Source organism: Hylobates moloch, unplaced genomic scaffold (assembly GCF_009828535.3).
Source record: "Hylobates moloch isolate HMO894 unplaced genomic scaffold, HMol_V3 SCAFFOLD_13, whole genome shotgun sequence".
Classification (NCBI taxonomy): Eukaryota; Metazoa; Chordata; class Mammalia; order Primates; family Hylobatidae; genus Hylobates; species Hylobates moloch.
The window spans coordinates 89,471,488-89,495,620 of NW_026652288.1; the positions used below are offsets into that span (position 1 = coordinate 89,471,488).

A 24,133-nucleotide genomic window follows, 5' to 3' on the forward strand; every position below is an offset into this window, starting at 1 on the left:
TCTTTTGCTGTGCAGAAGCTCTTTAGTTTAATTAGATCCCGTTTGTCAATTTTGGCTTTTGTTGCCATTGCTTTTGGTGTTTTAGACATGAAGTCCTTGCCCACGCCTATGTCCTGAATGGTATTGCCTAGGTTTTCTTGTAGGATTTTAATGGTTTTAGGTCTAACATTTAAGTCTTTAATCCATCTTGAATTAATTTTTGTATAAGGTGTAAGGAAGGGATCCAGTTTCAGCTTTCTACATATGGCTGGCCAGTTTTCCCAGCACCATTTATTAAATAGGGAATCCTTTCCCCATTTCTTGTTTTTGTCAGGTTTGTCAAAAATCAAATAGTTGTAGATATGCGGCATCATTTCTGAGGGCTCTGTTCTGTTCCATTGATCTATATCTCTGTTGTGGTACCAGCATGTGGTACCATGCTGTTTTGGTTACTGTAGCCTTGTAGTATAGTTTGAAGTCAGGTAGCGTGATGCCTCCAGCTTTGTTCTTTTGGCTTAGGATTGACTTGGCAATGCGGGCTCTTTTTTGGTTCCATATGAACTTTAAAGTAGTTTTTTCCAATTCTGTGAAGAAAGTCATTGGTAGCTTGATGGGGATGGCATTGAATCTATAAATTACTTTGGGCAGTATGGCCATTTTCACGATATTGATTCTTCCAACCCATGAGCATGGAATGTTCTTCCATTTGTTTGTATCCTCTTTGATTTCATTGAGCAGTGGTTTGTAGTTCTCCTTGAAGAGGTCCTTCACATCCCTTGTAAGTTGGATTCCTAGGTATTTTATTCTCTTTGAAGCAATTGTGAATGGGAGTTCACTCATGATTTGGCTCTCTGTTTGTCTGTGATTGGTGTACAAGAATGCTTGTGATTTTTGTACATTGATTTTGTATCCTGACAAACAACCCCATCAAAAAGTGGGCAAAGGACATGAACAGACACTTCTCAAAAGAAGACATTTATGCAGCCAGAAAACACATGAAGAAATGCTCATCATCACTGGCCATCAGAGAAATGCAAATCAAAACCACAGTGAGATACCATCTCACACCAGTTAGAATGGCCATCATTAAAAAATCAGGAAACAACAGGTGCTGGAGAGGATGTGGAGAAATAGGAACACTTTTACACTGTTGGTGGGACTGTAAACTAGTTCAACCATTGTGGAAGTCAGTGTGGCGATTCCTCAGGGATCTCGAACTAGAAATACCATTTGACCCAGCCATCCCATTACTGGGTATATACCCAAAGGAGTATAAATCATGCTGCTATAAAGACACATGCACACGTATGTTTATTGCGGCACTATTCACAATAGCAAAGACTTGGAACCAACCCAAATGTCCAACAACAATAGACTGGATTAAGAAAATGTGGCACATATACACCATGGAATACTATGCAGCCATAAAAAATGATGAGTTCGTGTCCTTTGTAGGGACATGGATGAAACTGGAAAACATCATTCTCAGTAAACTATCGCAAGGACAAAAAACCAAACACCGCATGTTCTCACTCATAGGTGGGGATTGAACAATGAGAACTCATGGACACAGGAAGGGGAACATCACATTCCGGGTACTGTTGTGGGGTGGGGGGCGGGGGGGGGGCGGGGACAGCATTAGGAGATATACCTAATGCTAAATGACGAGCTAATGGGTGCAGGAAATCAACATGGCACATGGATACATATGTAACAAACCTGCACATTGTGCACATGTACCCTAAAACCTAAAGTATAATTAAAAAAAACAAACAAACAAAAAAAAATTAAAAAAAATAAAGTCTTAAACATAAGACTGAAAACCCTAAAAACCCTAGAAGAAAACCAAGGCAATACCATTCAGGACATAGGCATGAGCAAAGACTTCATGACTAAAACACCAAAAGCAATGGCAACAAAAGCCAAAATTGACAAATGGGATCTAATTAAACTAAAGAGCTTCTGCACATCAAAAGAAACTATCATCAGAGTGAGCAAGCAGCCTACAGAATGGGAGAACATTTTTGCCATCTATCCATCTGACAAAGGGCTAATATCCAGAATCTACAAGGAACTTAAACAAATTTACAAGAAAAAACAACCCATCAAAAAGTGGGCAAAGGATATGAACAGACACTTCTCAAAAGTATTTTTTTAATTTAAAGATTCTGCTGCTGATGCCATTCAAATCTATTGCATGCAGGTGTAACCAAGGAGGTTTACATTGTTCAGTAAAAAATCTTGATCAATTTAATATTAAAAGATTTCATTTTGTTTTGAGAAGCAGGAGGGCTGTATCATTCATAAGTGCCTTTAAGTTGGTTTCCATGATGCTGTAGGGAACATCTCTAAATGATCCATCCTCAGTGATGGAAAGACTGTTAAGTCTGGGGCCTCACCATGACTTAGGATGGAAATGGAGTAGTGATGTTAGGTAAGCTAACCCACCAAAAGCAAAGGAGCAAACAGCCTTGCTGATGGATGAAATAGGAGGCTCAAAGGTTGACATGCAGTAAATCATAATGGAAGGAGTGAAAGCTGAAAAGGGAAACGATGATCAACTGACATGAATACAGTGAGAAAGAAAATGTTTGGCAACTAACGACTCTAAAAGTTAGCAAGGTATTATAAATATCCCCAAAGGCAAACTATTTTGCCTCCTTTTATCTACTTGAGTCTTCTAGAGAGATTATAATTTTAATCTTGTGTCTCTCAACGTTGTTAATTCTATAAATCTAAGAAGGGATGTGAGGCATGGTTTCATCTGGCTACAGGAAATTGCAGCTTCTTAAGGTCCAGAGATTTCTTTTTTTTTTCTTTTGTACCTGCCTTGGATACATTTATTATTTAAGTTCCACAAGAACAAGCCCAGGAATTAACCATCAGTGGGGGAAAAAAAGTCAGCCATGAGTAAAGGGGCTTCAGCACTCTCAGAATGGGAGAAAAGCCCGGTGAAATAAGCCATTTGATTTTTCTAGTACAATGTATCTTCAGGCCAATTATGAGTAAAATACAGACATATTTGTGTGCAAACTAGGAAACAGAACAAAACAGTCTTTATTTTCATGTGTTTCTTATGTCTCAAGAGAACCCTCTGCTTGCCCTATTCCATGATTCAGTACTGGGCTTCTTCCAAAGAATCACCACAGAACAACTGGCAAGTGGCAGCAGGTGACCGGCAGGGGATTTCTGGGAACTTTTGTTTGTTTGTTTGTTTGTTAATGTAAAGAAGGCCCTTTTATTTAAACTCCTAGTGGGTACTAGGCATTGTGCAGTAACTACTGATTGTATCTGTAAATTCAAGAAAATGCAGTGCAGTTTATTTTTCTTGATGGCTGGTGGGAAGGTGATTGACAGAGGTGGAGCATGGACTTTGGAGGCAGACAGACCTGATTTCAATTCTATGTTTGCTGCTTGACTAGCTATGTGACTGTTTTCGGGTTTCTCAGCCCTTCTAAGCTTTTTTTTTTTTTTTTTTTTTTCATCATTCTGAAAAACTGTCATAATCATACCTCTCAGGATGCTGTCTGGCACATAGTAGGCGCTCAGCAATGTGAATTCCCTTTGTTCTTCCCTCCCGCTTACCCCACTTACAAAGTGACTAAATTGGACAGTTAGGGCGTAAAGAATGACCCATTCAACTCTTCAGTCTCATCTACAATGTCTATATTTGTGTTTTAAATGACGTCTGCACAAGCTGATTCACCAAAATTTCTCTGCACTCCCCCTTTCCCTAACTCCTGTCCTATAATCTGGCTTCACCATGAACTTTAAATCTGACACATATATTTATTTTTTTTTTTTAGATAATTTTTTCTTCCTGATAGGCTGGAAGTTCTGAGGAAGCAAGTGGCAGGCCTTCCTCATGTCACAGAAGCATATTTCTAAATAAGGAAGAATAATAAGAACTAATTTGTGGTTACTAACCTTTGGTACCAGTACAGCCTGAAATAATTGTTTCAAAGACAGTTTGTTGATAGAGGGCCTAATTCCCTTCAAAACTACACAGAGTGGTTCTAAATGTCAACTTACTCGTGAGAGAAAGTTCTCCTTTTCTTTGGCACCTTGCTGAAGCTAACTGGGTTTCTTTGTGTTTTGAGCGATGTTATGTGACTTTTTTTTTTTTTTGCTAAAGACTCATTATGAGTTCTGCTATGCTCTTCATTTTTTTTTCAAAAAGAAGGCTCAGGTGTTAACGAAACTCATCTCGGAAGCGTTTTTCTACTCTTCGGGGACAAATATGTTTTCATGTGGGCTATGTAATTTCTTGACTGCTAAATAAAGTCTGGGAGCCTCAGTATAAGTTTTGCTGTTCTAGGAAAAATATTGTGTTCATTTCAGAAAAATAGAATCTATAGTGATTAAAGTACCATTACTTCTTTAGAACTATGTATTATAACATAATCTTTTGGGACAGTTGAAAAATGTAAATATGAGTATTCATTTTTTTTCTTATTATGATTAGAAAGTTATCTAAATAATCACTCAAAAACCCCAATGTAATTAATTCGATGAGTTATAAATTCATAAAATCATGCCATACTTTACCCCCTCCCAAAGTACTACTGAAGTAAAAGTAATCATTATGGATGTGTTCATTTTTCTATAGGGGATTTAATTTTAAATTGCTCTTTAACACAAGAAAGTGATTCATAACCCTAGGGCATTAGTGGCTTCCTTACAGATGATACCATCTTGGATTTATTCACAGGAAGTAATCCTCTCGAGTGGCTCAAATGATTATTTTTATAGTTTTCCTTAAGAAATTCTTCCAGAATTCTTGGGAGATAGAAGTAGGGAAACTATTATCATTTTGCTGATAGGGAAGTCAAGGCTTAGAGATGTGTTCAAGGTCAAATAGAAAGTCATTGGCAGTGTCAGGAACTTGAATTTTAGCACCCTCACTTGTATTTCAGCTCTGCCTCATAGATCTTAAAAACTTTCTGTACCTTTGGTTCCTTATCAGTTTAAGAGTTTTGCATTTTGGAACCCTAGGAAAATTGTAAAATCTAGAATGCTTATAAAATAATACATTCTAAAATGAATTCACGATTATTTCTTTTCATCTCTGCTTTTCAATATGAAGCAGTCTTAGGTCTGAATTCTAAATCCCCTTTAGTGGTAACCACTTCATATAAGTTGCTTAGACTTCAATATGGGTTTCTAGAGTGTACTTTTTTGGCATAAGAATACCCTAGTGGATATATATATCTGTGTCCTCAATGAATGTGGTACCAAAGTAAATTATCTCCTAAGTTTTATGTGGCTGTAAAAATATTTACTTAGTTTCTTTTCTTGGCTAACTTAAAAATTAATGCAAAATGAATTTATGCAAATCCATGTTTGTGGTTTGGCTGTGGTCAGTCAGCCTCAGGAAACAGAAATGCTATATAACTGCCACATAGAATATAGTTTAAACCTGAGGTTTTATGGAGCGATGCAACCTGCATGGTGCCATCTCCAGTGATGCTTAACGGTACATCAGGGATATGAAAAGATGACACTGCAAATTCACACAAACATCATGCATAATTCATGGTAAGTCAGTACATATATGTCTAATCATAGTAATGTACATGATTTTTTTTGCAATCCCTCCTTTTCCTCTTTAATTTGATAACTTGCATCTTAAAAGATGAGAAAGGTTTGAATGGTCACTGCACGAGCCAGTGAAAATCCTGGAAAAAAATGCCTAAGGATCATCTTGATTCAATATAAGGAAACCACTAAAATGACATTTATAAAACTATGTAGCAATATGGAAACATGAGTGTAACATAATGTTACATAAAGAAGCAGGTACAAAATTGAATGCACACCGACTGCAACTATACAAAAAATTAAAATTACCTTGCAATTATGCAAAAATGAGAGTATGCAAAATGAAGAGTTCTCAGGATTATGGGTGATACTTTCTCTCTTGTCCAAAATTTCTGAAGAAAGCTTTTATATATACATCATAAGCATAATGTAGCTGGGGAGAAGGGACCCAAGCGTGATTGCCAGTAGTCTAGCATTAACAGGTAAGGCTCAGGGAAGAAGGCTGGGGCGCTGCTTTTGGGGGGATCACAAAAGGAATCACAAGGAGCTGGGAGGGGCAGAGTCATGTCAGGTGGAAGTCTAACAGAGTGGCTAAATATCAACTCTCAGACCACTTCCGTAGATGGGCATGCAGTGACACTGGACATGTGCCAACAACTTGGGATAAACTAGCTCTACTGAACAGTTCAGCAGGAACTTCAGCCTGAGAAGAAAGGTCAGCCCCTGTAGGGCACCTGGTAGAGTGACATTTTCAGAGCACAGAAATCTACTCCCATAACAGAAAGCTGCTCAACAAATACTGAAGTGACAGGCTTTCTGATTTTGTGCCAGGTGTAGAATTTTTCAAATGTGGTGGGTACAGAGGTAATTCTAATGCAAAGTAAGGATTTAATTTATCATAAGTAGCACCTCAGATACAAGGACTTGAAACATATGTAGCAACCTCAATGCAATACATGGTTGTTATTGGTTATATTGCAGGGCTATCTGGTCACCTCGTCCTGGCCATTCAGTATTGTGTACTGCCCCAGTGGCCTCAGAATGGGCACGTATTTAAGGATTGGGCATCTGCTCTTTTTTGCAGCTTTGCTTTTGATTATGCATGTTTATGGCTATGTAGCCACACATTCTCCTTTTCTCTATTTCTTCTCTCTCTCTCTCTCTCTCTCACACACACACACACACACACACACACACACACACACATATAGACATACACACTCTCAAGAATACTTTTTTTTTGGAAGGAAAAAATATATTTTCCAGTTTCCCCATCTTAATGTATTTATGCTCTTCTTTATCATATATGGTATATCTTTCCTTTAAAAATAGGAAGGCTTTTTCAGATTTTACCATCCTATATTATTTCCTAACAGTCAAAATTGCAAGAAATTTCCTTAATAAGTGAGGGAGGTATGATGAAAGGAAGTTTTTAAACATGAACTCACTTGACCCAGCACCGCCATGTACTGCCGCACAGGCTATGTAGACAGCATAGCCTTCTGGGGTTGTGCGACGCAGCAGCCCTGTGTAAAATTCCCTTTGCCCCATTGTGTATTGTAAAATGGGTATGATAGTAACCTACATGATGAAGTTGTTGGGAGGATTAAATGAGTAATATATAAAAAGTCTTTGGAACAGAGTGTAGCACATACTAAATGCTATATAAGTGTGTCTTGTTATCATTAATCTTTTAATAAAAGTGGTCGAAGACCAGAAAAGTTTAAGGTAAATATTGGGTTAACAAATTTCACCTCTTGGTCTCCCTCATTTATGCTTTCTTTTTGTTACAGTTTGTTTTACAGGATTGATTACTGAGTAGGTTTGCTTTAATGACGAGGCAGGGAAGGAATATTTGCAAGGTTAGGGACATTCAGATAAAGGATTTAAGATACTTAACTTGTCTGTATTCTTCTTTGTAGGCCTAGAAAATAAAAAATTAATGTCTTTATCAAAGTATAAATGATCCTTTCCTGACACCAAAAATTGGAATAACATAAACCAATGCTTCTTAGGAGCCACAGTGTGTACAGGATTCTTCTGCAGGACTTGTTAAAGCAGATTCCTGAGGCTGAGGCAGGAGAATGGCGTGAACCCTAGAGGCAGAGCTTGCAGTGAGCCAAGATCGCGCTACTGCATTCCAGCCTGGACAACAGAGCGAGACTCCATCTCAAAACACAAAACAAAACAAAACAAACAAAACAAAACAAAACAAAACCGAAAAATAAAAAAAACAAAACTGAAAAACAGATGCCTGGGCCCCACCTCCAGAGTCTGAAGCTCAGAGTATAAATTTCTAACAAGCGCCAGGTGATGCTGATGCCGTGGTCCATGAACCACTCTTTGAGTAGACAGGTTCTAAAAAACATCTTTGGTAATTGTTCCCAAAGCCCAAGTCTCCTCCTGGGAACACGTGGAGCACTGGAAAACCTCGTAACTTTTTCTGGACTATGATTAGGGAAGGAGAAAATAACGCACATCTTAGTTCTTAGAGTTCTGAGGCTCCCGAATGCTCCTGGGAGCACTTGGCTCTAACCACTGCGGCACAGGCACTGTAATTGTCTGTTGACTCTAAGTCTAACCATACTGGCCTCTTAAAGGCCATGACTATGGTTATGTTATCTCTGTGTTCCAGCACCTAGCAAACACCTACCAAAAAATTAGGCTGTAAATAAGTTTGTGTAAAATAAATAAAATAGATTAAATCATTTCCACCAAAATAATGTATTTTTTCTTTTTTTTTTTGAGATGGAAAATAATGTATTTTTTCAAAAGCAGCATTCTGTCTTCCCCCTGAAGTTATTTCATAATAGAGAAAATGAAAAATTATTTTTTTCATATAGTTTCTCTCAGGATCAGTTTCAAAAAAATATGATTCCCTATTTAGTTCTCTCGCCCCGAACACTGAGGCTAAATGTCACCAGCGTTCCCTGACCTGGCTCTGCTGTTTCTCCGCTGTTCCTCCTCACTCACCACATGGGAAGAACCACCATGGGAGCAGAGCAGAATAAGGACCAATTATTTTTTAGAACTATAGCAGGTATTACTGTACTCAGTGTAACTATGTGTTTTCCTCCAAAACTATGCCTAGAATATATACAGCAAAATTGTTTACATAATAAATTTCTCCAAGTAATAGATTCTCAGATTTTTCTGTTTCTCCATTTTCTGCCTCTTCTTTTCAAGAGCAGGCTTTATGTTTTGTTTATTTTTTTCTCATTTCTCCCTTATATTTGTAAGGCTGAAGAAGTCTGTCCATCTACAGAACCTAGGGGGACTTGCTCTTTCCCTCTTTGTTCTCTTACCATTTGGATTCTCCAAGGGGCCAGCCTTGGTCAGAACTATGAGGAGGTCTCCTTCCTTGCAATCTATATCCTCTACTTCTAGCAGCTATGTCAAAATATTTGTGATATATGTTACATTCTTACACATAGGCAGAAGGAAGAGCAAGAGCAAAGTGTGAAGGGAGGAAGAACATCAAACACTCGATGCTTCAAGGTGTTCAGTATGAACGGGGCATGAAGTTGAGGGGGCATTAGATAAGCATGATGAGGTAGTTAGGGGCTGGATGACAATGCACAGCCTGTAAGCCCAATGGAGGAGTTTACATTTTATTTGGGAGACAGTGGGAAACATTAGTTCTCACTATGTATTGGGTGCTCACCAGAAAGCTAAGCAGTGTTGGAGTCCATGGGGTATTGCTACTGTTGTTCATAAAAGTCCTGACCCAAGGATATGATTTTAAATCAAATTCCTTGGAGTCTGGATGCAAAAGTAAAATTGCTTATTCATCTAGACAAAAACAAGTTGCTTCCTTTTTTAAAAAATGCAAAATTTACAAGGTTTTACATTTTTAGCTTAAAAATTGAACAATATCTAACCTGTTTATGAGCTCAATTTGTTTTATCTTGTAGTAAATGATTTGATTAATGACATCCATCAACTTATACAACATAGCTCTTTTTTTTCAGGGACTACTCCAATAGTTCATAAAATTTAATGTGCCAATTTTGGGGGCACATTTAAAGTTTAAAGAGAGAAGCTGAGAATGCAGGGAAGTGATAATTGAACAACCCTTGACTGGAAGAAAACAACTTCTATGCTTAGTGTTTTTCTACAACAAAATTAATTAATTATTCACAAATTATACAAATGAGATAATTTTGTTAGAAAACAAAGTGATGAATGAATGTTTTTTCTATTCAGAACATCCAGCACAAAGCCTGGATGGTACATTCTCTCACCATTTCTTTAATAAGTCACTTATTCATATATTTCAAGAATGAGATCATTTGGCCAAAAAATACGATGAGGAATAAATAACAATTGTATTGAATGATCACTTGTGTATGTGTGTGTGTGTGTGTGTGTGTTTCCTAGATCACAAGACAGGAAGGAAGTGGTACCCATCCCAACTGGGGGTAAACCATGTGAAAAATTAAACCAAAAATGGAAATGACAGAATTCTAGAGTTGTTTTGGAGAAAAGGAAGAAAGCAATGGAGCATGAAAAAAAACAGGTTTGCAAGAACTGCATTTCTGTCAAACCTTATATATGCAGTGTCAGAATAAGAGACACGTTCCAGAGGCAGGGATCAGAGAGTGGCGCTGAGGAGAAAAGAAAAGACATGCACTGTAAAGTCTGGATGGGAGAGAAGTAAAAGCACAACCACAGAATGACAAGGTTGGGGCAATGGCAGAGCGTGGGCATCTCAGTCCAAAGTCAGAAGAGAAAAAGGGAACTTTACTCTCTAAACTCTCCCTGTTATTTACATACGAAAATAAGAAAAATATTTTGTATGGTCTTCCTGATCCTTTGTCATTTTTATTATAAGTGATAACACTGAATTTATAACATAAATCATTGAGGTACAAATATTTCCACTCACAACTGGTTTTCAAAGCCCTTCTGACAATAGACGCTGATTCAATCAGTAATCACCGAGTTCACCTGCACGGTTCATTAGACAAAAACACTGGCAGCTGACTTCAAAACGGATGGGCCTGAAAGCTGAACTGTGGATACGGTTCACAATCTCCACGGCCGGTTGAGGGGGAAATGATAAACTGAACCAGGTGGAGAGGCCCTGAGAGATGAGCTGTAGGAAAACCATCTGTGTCAACATGGAGGCAACACTTTGTTAATCCCTGGGTAGTTGAGGAGATTTCAAAGTTCACTTTAAAAATCTTTAATATCTGTACCCTGATGGATACTGGGAAGATGTCACAAAGTTTGTGAGAACCATTTTATGAAGAGTTAGGAGGTATCTAATATAAACATCTTTTTATAAAAATCTATCAGACAGACTTTTAGCTGCGCACTTGAAATACACACTTCTCTCAAATGAATATTCTGGTTTGATTATTATGCTTATCTTACCAACATGGGACATTTGGAAGAAAGGAGAGGAAGTATCATAATTTAGAAAGGCAGTTACAGGAGTGGCTGAATGAACTCAAGACTAGAGGCTGCAGACCCAAGTTCAAATATTGCCTGTGATGTGAAGTAACCTGGTGAACACAGTCAAGTTACCGTTTTACTCCAAGACTTGCTTAACTTATTTTGATTATAACAAATAATATGATTAAGCTTCTTAGAACAATATCTTTTCATCAAAGTTTATCTGTACACCTAAGTTGCTCCTTAAGCGCTATCACCATATACATACACACTCCTTCCCCTATTAAGGTGACTAGAAATGGGTTTCACAGGATGGAATTTTTAATTTTGTAATCCACTGGATTAGATTATCTTCTGAAATTCCTTCCAGCTCTAATATTTACAGTTCTCATTTTGATCAGATGAACCTACTTAAAAATCAACAGCAAAAATAAATAAGTACTGCAACACTCCTTCCACAATAAAAGGCTGAATAGGTTTCTTTTCAACTTCTATACCAAATGGCTGAGTCTAATTTTAAGTACTACTGTCTCTGACTGTTACTTTCATATATCACATCATTTTTACACTCAACCTGTCAGCTCATGTCATTTCAATTATGCATTTGTTTTCTCACTGACTAAACATTGTGCCAGCACTTCTCCCTATTAGATTAAAAAGAAAGAAAACATGGGCTATTTGAAAATGCCTTCACAGCAATACATTTTTCCAGCTTGAAAGTCTAGTATTTTTCTTTTATGCTGCATGTAATGAACATAGGCTGAATATTAATATCTTAAAGTAACGATGCCTAATAGCATTTCAGATATTTGTTGAACTTGAGATGGTGACTCATGATGTCTCTCTTGGTGATTCCAGTTTTTAACTGAGCCCTGTGACTTAGTTGCATTACTGCTTGGAAAATTGGGGAAGATGGACTGGTAGAGGAGAGCTAGGTGTGTGCTTGCTACTCAACAATGCTAGAACCTTGTTTACTCAGAGATGGCTAGACTGGCAAGAGCAGAAGACAGTAAACACAGTCCTGCATAGGCAGAAGCATCAGCAATGCCTCCTGCTCATAAATAACTGCCCTACTCATTTTATCAAATGGGGATTTTTTACATTTTAAATTGGCTAGTTTTCTTTGGAGGTACTTCAATTTCCCATGGAACATAAGGCCAGCGTCAATGATAACTTAATGTCCATTAATTTAATCAGATCAACAACTAGGTTAGGTTAATTTTCAATGGGGAAAGTGTAAAATGGGAGAGAAACAGAGAAGAGAACATAGGGCTTTTCTTGGATCTTAGAGACTCATGAGTATAGTAAGTCATAAACTGGACCCCATGGGCTGTATATACACTCAGACTGTTGTGTCTGATTATATACAGTTTAAAATTTTAAAAAAGATTTTAAACATGTAAAAAGCAGAGATTAACGCCTTTTTTGAAAAATTCCTATGTGTGGTGACACTGAGCCCATTTCCAACAAGGTGGCAATCTGCTGAAGCTGATAGGTGCTGCCACCTCTACTGGGGCCAGCTCCCACCAAGTAGCCACTGACTCCCTCACTCCCTATGTTTCTTATGCACAGTCTACTAGCCTCATTTCTGGACCTGGATGATTGGAAAAGGCATTTGCATCCATGACCCCAGACTAGACTTTATTGTTTAATTATAATTCAATGTCCCAAAATTCCAAGGACATCTTTTTTTTTTTTAACTCTTATTTTAGGTTCAGGGGTACATGTACAGGTTTGTTATATGGGTAAATTGCATGTCATGGGGATATGCTGTGCAGATTATTTCATTATCCAGATAATAAGCATATTACCTGATAGGCAGTTTTTTGGTCCTCATCCTTCTCCCACCCTTCACCCTCAAGTAGGCCCTGGTGTCTGTTGTTCTCATCTTAATGTCCATATGTAATTGATGTTTAGCTCCCACTTGTAAATGAGAACACGTGGTATTTGCTTTTCTGTTTCTGTGTTAGTTTGCTTATGAAAATGACCTCCAGCTCCATCCACATTGCTGCAAAGGACATGATCTTGTAAAAACCCAGGAAGATAACCTAGGAAATACCATTCTGGACATAGGACTGGGCAAAGAGTTCATGATGAAGATGCCAAAAGCAATTGCAACAAAAACAAAAGTTGACAAATGGGACCTAATTAAACTAAAGAGCTTCTGCACAGCAAGAGAAACTGTCAACAGAATAAATACACAACCCATAGAATGGGAGAACATGCTTGCAAACTATGCATCTAACGAAGGTCTAATATCCAGAGTCTTTAAGGCACTTAAATTCACAAACAAAAACCAAACAACTCCATTAAAAAGTGAGAAAAGGACATGAATAGCCACTTTTTAAAAGAAGACATACACACAGTCAACAAGCATATGAAAAAATGCTCAACATCACTAATCACTAGAGAAATGCATACCCAAACCACAATGAGATACCAAGGGGATCTTACAGCTATTTAGTCTAACTATCTACCAACTGCCACCATGCTTTCACCTCAGTACCTGCCATTTATAAAGCACTTACCACATGCTATGTACTTTGCTAGGCATTTATATACAAGAACTTATTTATTTCTCCCAAAAACTTTATGAAGTAGATATTTTCCTCATTTTATAGCAGAGCAGCCTGTGGCTCACAGAGCTGGTTAATTTTCCCACACAGTTATGACATGGCCATAGCCTGTTTTCACTCAGATTTGTGACTGTAAAGGCCCTGCTTTTAACCACTGTGTAAGAGTGACACACACACATTCTGTGTTATATTCACAATGCCAAGCACATGGCAAGGCAGAAGAGCTGGCACCACTGAAAATGTGCTAGACTAGAGTATCTGATACTGTTCCACAGAAGGCATGCAGAATGTCTAATAGTAAACCAGAGGAAATAACCAAAGTGAAAATGTCATGATACCACAACCATCTCCAACTCACCATTCAGGAGGCACGAGTTACAGAGGAAAAATTCCCAAAACAAAGGAGTGGTGGCCCTGGATTCTAGACTTGGGACTGACCAAAGGAGGCCAAGCTGGACACATGGCTCTATAAGGGAGCATCCTCATTTGAGCCTCACAGCAGCCATCTGAGCAGATGCTATTATTGCATTGTACAGATGAAGAAACGTAAACTCAGAGAACTTAAAATGCTTACTCCAAAGTCTTCTGCTTAGTAAGCGGCAGGGCCAAGACTAGGAACCAGGGCAATGGATTCTTTCCTCAGCTATCTTACCGGCCTCTGTGCCGCTCTATGACACGTGACTCTCTGTATTTTCTGGCTTCATACCATCAGACTTTAACAATCGGTCAGAAGATTCTAAAATGAAGGATATTAGATTTGCCCTTCGTGTTTTTCCTAGAGTCCGGTGATGCTTAGGAGAATCAGTACACTAAATTGAAATGCATGCAGCTAAACAAACAAACCAAAAAATAAACTCAGTATCGTGAGTTTACAAGCAAAATACAAAGTAAAATACTTTGCATTACTGTTATTTTGCCCTCCAAATTATCAGTGACTCAGAATTATTTTTATATTACTTGATACAAATAGAGAATAGGAATAAAACACAGGGTGATTATGCTTTCACTCTGGTAACTTTTCTATTTAACCTAATGGAAGAAATTTCCCCCTTCCATGTACAATATTTATTGATGATAAATAGTTTGCAGACAAGATGGGATTGATTGGACTGCAACAGTGAATCTTTGTTTACTCCAATGCTGATTTCAGATAGATAGCAAATTTGAATAGTCTCTCTCATTCCAAATAAATCTGGCTTCTTTTCATTCAATTATTTTTCATCAATCAATCTTTCCTGAGGAAAACACTAATGAGCCTATGTCTGCTGTGAGTGTAATTAAGGCAACTACAACTGCATAATGTGCTTTGTCCTTCGAATGTCTCAGAGTTCCATGCTTCAGAATCTGCAGGCTGAGCAGGTGTTCTCCTTTCTGCAACTCTAGAGGAGGTTTCTGTTCTTCTGACCCAATACAGACTTCTAAGAAGGTACCCAGGGACAGTGTTACACCTAATACCAAGAGACAGGGTACCATACTTTGTAAGTGTCTTCAGGGGTCAATGGGATCTGAATTACATTTAAATTAAGTCACCACATTGATATGACTAAGAAACCATTGGCCAGATGGGGCCGGCGACCACAACAAGGCAGGAACACGTATTACCCTCATCCTTTTTACTATCTGTGAGTCTGAGACCAAAGTTAGTTGCTTAGATGTTGGTAGGATCACACTATCTATTAGCACCAGATAAGCTGGGTATCTTCTCTGTTAATCTGTTTTTCTTGTTCTTCCATTTTAATTTCATGTTGGCCTATATTTTCCTCTTGAGTATCCATTTTCACAACCACCACTAGGACAGAATTGCAATCCAACTTGAATGCTTATGAGCTATTGGAGACACAAGGGTGAGGTTATAATTTATCTCTTCTTTTTCTTTAGAAAAAGGTCACAGAAGTTCTAGTGTCCGTTGCTTTCTGCTCAGGCTTCCCTTACAAGGTGAAAATGAGACTCTCAAAAAGGTTGTAAGCTAAGATGAGTATGTGTTGTCTCTTCCCAGGGCCCTTCTCATGCCTGGTAGAGGTTCTCCTTGAGGAGGTTGTGAGAGGAAAGGCAAGTGGTCTTCACAACTACCTTTTAGCTCTAGTTTTATTTACATTTGCTTTAAGGGGCATTTCCCTCCTGACAAAGCCATAGGGCTCAAGAGGGAAGTAAACAGTTAAGTTTGTGGGGAAGTTTATTCCTGTGAGGGTTCAATAAATAAACGTTGGCCAATTATGATAATTCCTAGTAGATGGTTATTTTATATAATTAGAGCACTGAGGCAAAACAGCTTCTTAATCCATTTATAGCATGATCAGTAATGAGCAATGGTACAGAGCTGTGGGAGGTGACAGAAAGAGCATGGGACTGGATGGCAGGAGGTAGGGCTGGCTTCTAGGGCTCTTCTGTACCTAACCAGGGCAACTTCATTCACCTTTCTGGGTCTCAAAGTTCCTGTTTGCTAAACTGGGGATGAAGGGAGGTGGGGAGTGAAGTGGTGATGCCTAGCTAATTAAAATGACATAAATGACATACACTTTATAGAGCACTTTTACATATTTTAACTCAGAGAAACTCTAGGAGGTGGGAAGAGCAGAGTACCATTTTACAAATAATATCAGAAAACTTATTTGAAAATGAGAAAACTGAGCTCGAGAGGTTCAAGATTACCAGGTTTCCATGTGGATTTAGCCAGACTGCAAACCTGGTTCTTTAAAGGTACCTTTGGTTGTAAATGGCTGTTGTTTTCTTGTTTTCTGGTCTTGTTATTATGTTGAATGCTTATGAATTCCAGTTTTTAGATCCCTGGGTAATGCCAGGTTGAAGAATGTTAAATTTATCACAAGTTACATATTTTTTCCTCCTTTAAAACTGCATTAGTTGTTTTCTCTGACCCAGTGATTCACAAAGTGTGGTCTGGAACCAGAAGCAGTAGCTGAATACTTAGAAATGCAAATTCTCAGGCCGCATGAATCTCAGACCTGAAGAATCAGAAACCCCGGCGGTGGGGCCCAGTAATCTATGTTATATCAAGCCCTCCTGGGGATGCTGAGGCAGCTAAAGCTTGAGAACTATTGCTCTGACCTGGATATACTTGTTCCCCTTGTAACTGGCTGAAATTTGACATTTCCCAACCTACTTGCACTAAAGGCTATGAAACTGCAACTTTGAGTCCTATAACCGAATAAATCCACAACATGCTGTTAAACCCATTTTTACAATACATGAACCTGTAACTGTATCCATCATATAATCAAAATAGTCTATAAATTTATTAGTCTTTGTTACCTCCTTTAAGTCTACTTGGAATTTGAAAACATTTTAAAAAATTGTTACCTAGGTCCAGCTTATCATAAACCTTGAGTTAAGTTGCTCTAATTAAAAATAGTAATTTATAATAGAATGAATTCACTAAAAGTGGTTAATGTTTTTAATCCGTTAAGTCAAGGCACTTGACTATCTACTCCTACACCTGAAATCTCAGTAACTTCAGAAGGAAATTCATGTGTACATGAAACCTAATCAAGACCCTCCTTTCCTCCATTTAGGAAGGAATAGCTTCACAAATAATAAAAATATGCCATAATAGATGTTTACAATTTATCTTTTAATATTTATTTTACAAAGCCAAATATAGCATTTACTAACTAGTTATATTATTTTTATGTCAAACGTTTGGGTTTTGGAGGCATTAAGATTTTAATCCAATACATTCCCTTTGATTACCTTCTATGCTTAAAGTTTGAAAACCTTGGAGATTTCTGGTGGAAAATATAGACTCTGACCCCAGTTTGATACATTTCTATTTAAATGACTGTGTGTGTGTGTGTGTGTCTGTGTCTGTGTATCACATGGTGCCTATTACCATAGGACATCAACACTCATTTAAGTGTTCTCTGAAATGTTTTTATACATATCCCAAATAAATTTTGTCAATACAATTTCACAAAGAGAGAAACACAACATTGTCTTTAAAGAATAGAACCTTACACATTTCCAAAATACACTTTTTTTCCATGTTGAAATAACACAGAAATCATCTTTTACCTCCTTGAGTGAGGCAGCCAGGGAGAACAAAATCCACATACACGGTGCTGCTTCTGTTATTAATTTGCTTATATAAGCAAGACTGTGGGCTTTCCATGGAAGTACAAGATTTGCAAATCACATGACTGATAAAATGGCATATAGCTTACACAGCATTTGTAGAGTGACAGCTTCTGAATGATGGATTTAAAGAAATTAGGAGACTTCTGGCCATTGCAGCACTCCAATTATTTTACTTATCCTCTTTAGATTTTCTTCTGGCACCACTTACTGAAAAAGCTACTTGCAGTTACATGAAGATTGACTATAACATATTTCTACCAAGTTTTTGAAAAGATATAGGAAGAATAAACTGAACATAAAGATTCCTGACAAAATGGCATACAATGCTATAGAGTTTTAATTTTATTATACATATAAAATACATATATATGTATAATGTCATATATGTATAACTCATATCTATGAGATGAAGCAATATTCAATTTCTGGAAAACAAATGTACATATACATACACACATGCTTAATTTGTTGACCTCTTAAACTTTGGAATAATTTCTTATAGCTTTATAAAAACTAATTACAGTGTTTCCCCAAATATTTTACTTTGAGATATCAACATTGTCGTTGTTTCAACCTAGGATTTGCTCACAACATCAACACCAAATAAATCTCTCAAAAAAAGGAAGGACTACTCTTTCTGCCAACAGCAAACACCAAAGCCAACTCATATTCATAATTACTCATCTTTTGAGACATGTTTTGACATGAATAACTCAGCAAAGCTGAGTCACTGCCAAACAGTACCAACTTGTGCAATGGCACTGGAAGAAATGTGATAACTACAGAGGCAAACAGCGACTCTGAGAAAATTGAATCCACCCTCGTTTGATCCAGGTAATAAAAGTGCTATTTTCTGAAGAAGCAGGAAGGTTTTGTTCTCTTATTTTTTCTCTTTTTTCTTTAAGATTCCTTAACAATTAGTAAAATGTGTTTAGTCACAACAATAGAAATTTTGTCAACGGTATCATGAGAAAAAAAGAACAATGGCTTCCTTTGGCTTTTCACCACAAGGATCTCAAAATATAACTTTGCAGTTTTCTGAACACCAAAGCTCAGTTAAAACGCAAAGATTTAGGCAAAAAAGAAGGAAAGAAAAGAAAAGCTTTGCGGTAGGAAGACAGTAAAGAAGAAGAAAAAATAAGAATTTAACTTCTATATGATTAAGGAAGAAAATAACTAATTTTTCATTTTATTAGAGAAATGTACACATATCTGTATTCTCATAATATACCCAGGTGTATTTTACTAGTTCATTTGCCAGATGGGTCCAGTCCTTTGATCAGAATCCCAGTCTATGGGTAGGATCAGACATAGATTACATGCCCCAAGTAATTAATCTGGCATAAAGTGATAGTTAATAGCCCAGCAGAGCACACGGGCTACAGCTCCACCCACCTTATTAACTAAACTGAGAACTTGGCACTCCACACATCCCCTACCCTGTTTTACACAAGAGCAGGAGAGCAATGATAAGAAACACTCGGAAGCATTTTGAGTGAATGCTGTCAAATCAATATATTCTGCACCTCAGTGGAGAGATGTTTTGGCAAGTTTTTCCAGAAGACCACCTCAGTTACCTCAGTTATTCCAAGCCTAACAAGCAAGTCTCTAAGTCAGTTATTTCTGGTTACTACCTTCTGATGGTCATTTTTCCTTTTTTCAGAAATATGTACAATAGCTCCCTGAATGCAACTGTTATGATGCAAAACAAACTGCATGATTAGGAAATTGAGCAAATTCAGGTGCCTTTCTGTAAATTACTGACTGCTTTCTTTCTAACCTTTTAATCTACTCAGATCTCTTTGAATTATTTCTCTCTCTACAGCTTTTGCGTTGCTGTCAGATGCTGTGCCACTTGTGCATTAAATAGATGTACAGTTATCTTGTCTCCTTGATAATTAACAGAGATATTAAGGGCTAGTGCCAATTCAGTGGCATGGGCTGGAAACCTTCCATTACCTGGTATGTCATTGTTTATGCTCTATTAAGCAGTTTTCATTTCACCTTATGGGCCCATATAACATCCAAGCTAGAGGTTTCTCAAATTATAGGTGGTACTACAGATTTTATTAAATAGCCTCTTCTTTTTGTTTTCAGAATCATATTTATATATATTGCAGACAATCTGGAAAATTAAATTGGGCAATATATATGTCTTAAGGTTCTCAGTTTTCTCTCTCTCTCTCTAAATTATATCATTGTTTTACAAGATAGAATAATGGCAGTGTTTCTCATTTTCAAGATAATATATTTTATTGTTCTTGTTTATCTTTTTCCCAAATTATCATTTTTGTTTTGACTCATTTTATCAAGAGATGCCTTTAATTTTCCAAAAGTTCTCTTGTTCTAGCTTTATTTCCATCATTCTTACATACAAAATATGCATGTTGGCATCATGCAAAAGTCAGTGAATCAGAGGCATCATATGGAGCGGCTTAGCTGCTCTCAAAATCTTGTTATGCAGGCTTTAGTCAGACAGGCTAATACAGCTGCCAGAGAAGGGCTGAACACTCAAAGGCTTTAGTCATCAAAATATACAGTATAACAGTAGAAAATGTATGTAAGTATTCACTTACCTGCTTTTGATCAACAATTATTTCGAGGTCTTCATCACTGCTTAGTTTTCCATATCCTTGTTCTTTACTTTTCTTGTGAAAGAATAATTTTAAATGATCATTTAGTTTCTATCCATTAACAATCTTAATTCTACTTAATATTTTTAAAGATAAAAGTCTTAGCCTTGTTCACCAGTCATAATGCATCATTCTTTATATAAATTGCTCATGTACAACAGCAAATGTTTTTATTGTTAAACTGCTATCTTATAATTATTCATTAACAATATCTGCTTAGCCTCCACTATCCAACTTATACCTTTAATCTTTTTCTCAATATTCTTATGCTTCTCTTTTTAGTTCTGTAGTATCAGAAAAGATTCTTTAACACTTTGGGATAAATAAGCAATTCTTCGAAGAGTCTTAGCACATTTTTCTTAAAGATTGAAAGTTCATTTAGTTTTATACTCAAGACTTCCAATTATTCAATGTTTTAATGTCTTACATATTTTTAAGAATAATAGAAGTATTATGCAACTCAGATAATGAATCTTCAGATTTTCAACATTTGCTCACAAGTCAGATGAATGCTGACATTGGAAAAACCAACTCAGAAATAATTTTAAAGAGATAAATAATTTACAAAATTAGATATTTCAAAAGTTGGAGGACAGACTTTTAAGAGTTTATTTAAATGCACTTTTTTTGGCATTTCGTCATCATTTATTTTGTCCCAATGACCACTCTCCATCTATTTCCTCCACAGCAAAATCTATAAATTCTAAAGTTAGAAAAGGACATAGATAATGACAATCATTTTACACTTGTGCTACAGGAGAAAGATAATATGTCTGAGCCTTTTTTTTCTCCCAACGCAACGGTTCATGAGAATACTAGAAATGTCATGTTGTGTCTTCATACCAGTAACAAATGAAAAATAAAAACCACTAAATAGCTGTAGTTCAAGGTTATTTATTTATTTTAGAGATTTTCGCTTCAGTTATTAACTACATCAACTTGAATTAAGGGAATTAAAAATACTTATGTTTGCATCTACTGTGTCATATTAGGGTCCTCATCTCATTCGGGGAAGAGATATATCCTTCAGTGAACACGATATAAATATTCACACTGTGAGCACAATTCTTATTTTTCTCCCCATTACATTCAAAAACCAGATTTACACATTTTTTTCTGCAAAAACATATCTCCAATTTTTGTGGGATTTTTTTTTTTTACTGTAATAAAGAGATTTCTGAATCTTCCAAGTATTAGGATGCATAAATAAAACCCAAATTCTCATTTATATATTAACGAACTTAGCCACTCAGAACAGAACAGACGGCCACAGCATTTCTCCCTATTATTATTCTTGTCCTCATTTGAGGTTCCATTTCAAGATTGATGGAAAACGAAAAGAACAAGGTTGGTTTCAGTCAAGCTGACTTCCTTCCTATCACTTTGCTTTTGTATTCTTTTTGTTCACTGGTTGCCACAAGATTTTGTCTAGAGTGTCTCTAATGCAAAACACTTAGAAATGCCTTTCCAAATATTGATCTGTATACGTACCAAGTAGCTCATTTGCATGACCCGGTTTCTGGACAAAAGGACATTAAGTAGAGATGGAATGTGGGTCCTTCCATCCATTTCACTGTCAGACATCCCAGAATTCTTTGTGCCAGTGGCAGTGGCTTCCTTGCCAGAACTTGCTGACCAGAGAACCACAGATCTTGCCCAGCAACAGCATTAATAATGTACAACAATAATTGAAGTATTCCTGAATCATTGTCTTGACTTTGTAAACATTGTGAAATTTTTGGCTAGCACAAAAAACTCACTGAAATGAAAATTTCTTTTTCTAACTAATTTTTATCCATGCACTTCTATGCTCTTTGACTGTTGTTCTCATTTAATGTTTTAAAAAATCTACTTATTTTAAATTATATAATTTTTGTATTTACTTCTCTGCATATGGACTCTTCAGCCTCCTCATCATAAAAGCTCTTGGTTTCCCCTTTTTAGTCTCCTGTTCTACACTTTCTTGACAATCATTGCTAACAGATAGAATGTCAGCACTCACAGAACATCATCTGAAACTGCAACTTCTACAAATACCAAAGTCCGCCTCTCCAATCTCAACTCCTTATCTAATTTAGTAGTAAATTTTCCTGGGAAGAGGCTAGTTCAGGGAAGGAAATTATGTCCCCCAACCAATCTAAATAGAAGCTGGCATTTTCCAAGAGTGGGAGGAGGCATTTAGAGCTCTGGTTTTGTACTTAAACCTCCAGTCTCCAAACAGCACACAACAGTACACAAAGCCGGAGCCTTACAGTTTTACTCTAGAATTAAGCAATATTTTCTAGTTCACCCCATAACCCCGGGGGGATTAATCCTTTTCTAAGCCATAATGGTATTCACTCACTTACTGCTTATTTCTAGTGCGAGCATAATCCTCTTTCAAGCACTCAGCTTCCCACTTTGACTGCTTAGCTCAGCCAGCCCAGGCAGGGATCTTCAGCTCTCCTCCCTCCTCCCAGCCGGGAATCCCTGTCTTCTATCTATGCATTTTTGTCAAGCACAAAAAGCAAGTCCACAGCCTCTGCGTGGTCTTTCACAGTAGCCAAAGGACTGAACTAGAAAGAAAAAGAAAGCTAATCTCTCCACCATCCAAGTGTGAGGGGGCAGGGCTTCTGTGGGAGGAGAAGTCACAGGGCAATCACTTCCTGTGCTCCTCCCACCTTCAACGGCAAGACACTGGAGCTGAGGATTTCCACTGAGGCAGTAAGGCTAGGCCCCTGTCCACCTGGCCTTAGCATGCTGCCCATTTATGGACGACTTTGTGCACTATTCCCCTAGGTGCAGCTGAGGAGGGAGCATTAGTGCAGTGGAGCTAAAATGGTGAGGACCTAAGGCAGGAAAGGGGAGGAAAGAGGGTAAGGACATAGTCTTTCTTTGCTGACAGTGCTTCACGCCCATAAGAAGCTTTCAGCTCCGGATAACATGTCCAATCTCTGAAACCCCAAACACAGTATCTCCCATCTTTCCACACCATTCTGAATCCTTTCTGACCCGCAAAAGACGTATCTTTGTTAGTTCTTTGTTAATGCTGATAACTTTTTTGATACTATTGCATTAGATGGGTAACTTTCTTAAGAACATTGAGCCTAACTGGTAATCTTGCCTCTGATTACCAGTCTGATGGTGGAATCAGACTTCCACCATCTCTCCTTAACCCTGCCTCCTGTTTCCTACCCCTTTGTCCTCTCCTCCACAAAAGTAAAACAGAAAGGTGAGTTTGTTTACTTTAATTAAATAAACTTGCATTAAATTTGGAAAATCTATAGAAAAATATAGGCCAGGTGTGGTAGCTTAAGCCTGTAATCCCAGCACTTTGGGAGGCCGAGGCAGGAGGATCACTTGAGGCCAGGAGTCCAAGACTAGCCTGGGCAACATAGCAAAACCTCGCCTCTATAAAAAAATTAGCTGGACGTAGTGGCGTGCGCCTGTAGACCTAGCTACTCAGGAGGCTGAGGTGGGAGAATCTCTTGAGTGCAAGAGTTTGAGGCTGCAGTAAGCCATGAATGCACTATTGCACTCCAGCCTGGGTGACAGAGTGAGACCCTGTCTCTAAAATAAAGAAAAATTAAAAAAAGAAAAACAATATTATGGCCACAGATATGGGATGTATCATATAGGAACATTTTGCAAGTAAGTAACACAACAATGAAATCTGATGGGCTAGAGATTTGAAAAATGAAGTAACTCCTGTTCATTGCAGGATAGGAATTTCTTAAAAGTAAGGGTTTTAATTGAAAAATACTAGTTGTGTATGAACTGAATTAAAAGGACTCTTCATACTCATTAGGAATGGAATAAAGAACATTTTGAAAGGGAAAAGGAACACTTGATTTAGCTAATTGTACAAATTAGCCCTAATTGCAATTTTTGCCTAATTACAGATGTCAAAATAAATATAAAGGTTTGCATGTAAAT

At 37.4% G+C, this 24,133-nt stretch overlaps 1 protein-coding gene across 15 annotated transcripts in view; it reads right to left on the bottom strand.

Annotated features, from left to right (window-relative positions):
* The window catches only part of PEX5L (peroxisomal biogenesis factor 5 like), a 789,103-nt gene that overhangs the window by 155,119 nt on the left and 609,851 nt on the right, over window positions 1-24,133 (bottom strand). For 7 of the 15 annotated variants that reach the window (XM_058427079.1, XM_058427077.1, XM_058427076.1 and 4 more), the window contains one exon: window positions 20,162-20,233. The exons of 3 other annotated variants lie outside the window; for them this stretch is intronic. Coding sequence is in view for 5 of the 12 variants with exons in the window: in XM_032174046.2 (XP_032029937.1) it covers window positions 20,162-20,233 (72 nt within the window). In the remaining 7 variants the exon portion in view is untranslated. 5 more of the 15 variants (XM_032174051.2, XM_032174044.2, XM_032174043.2 and 2 more) reach the window with 3 other exon arrangements.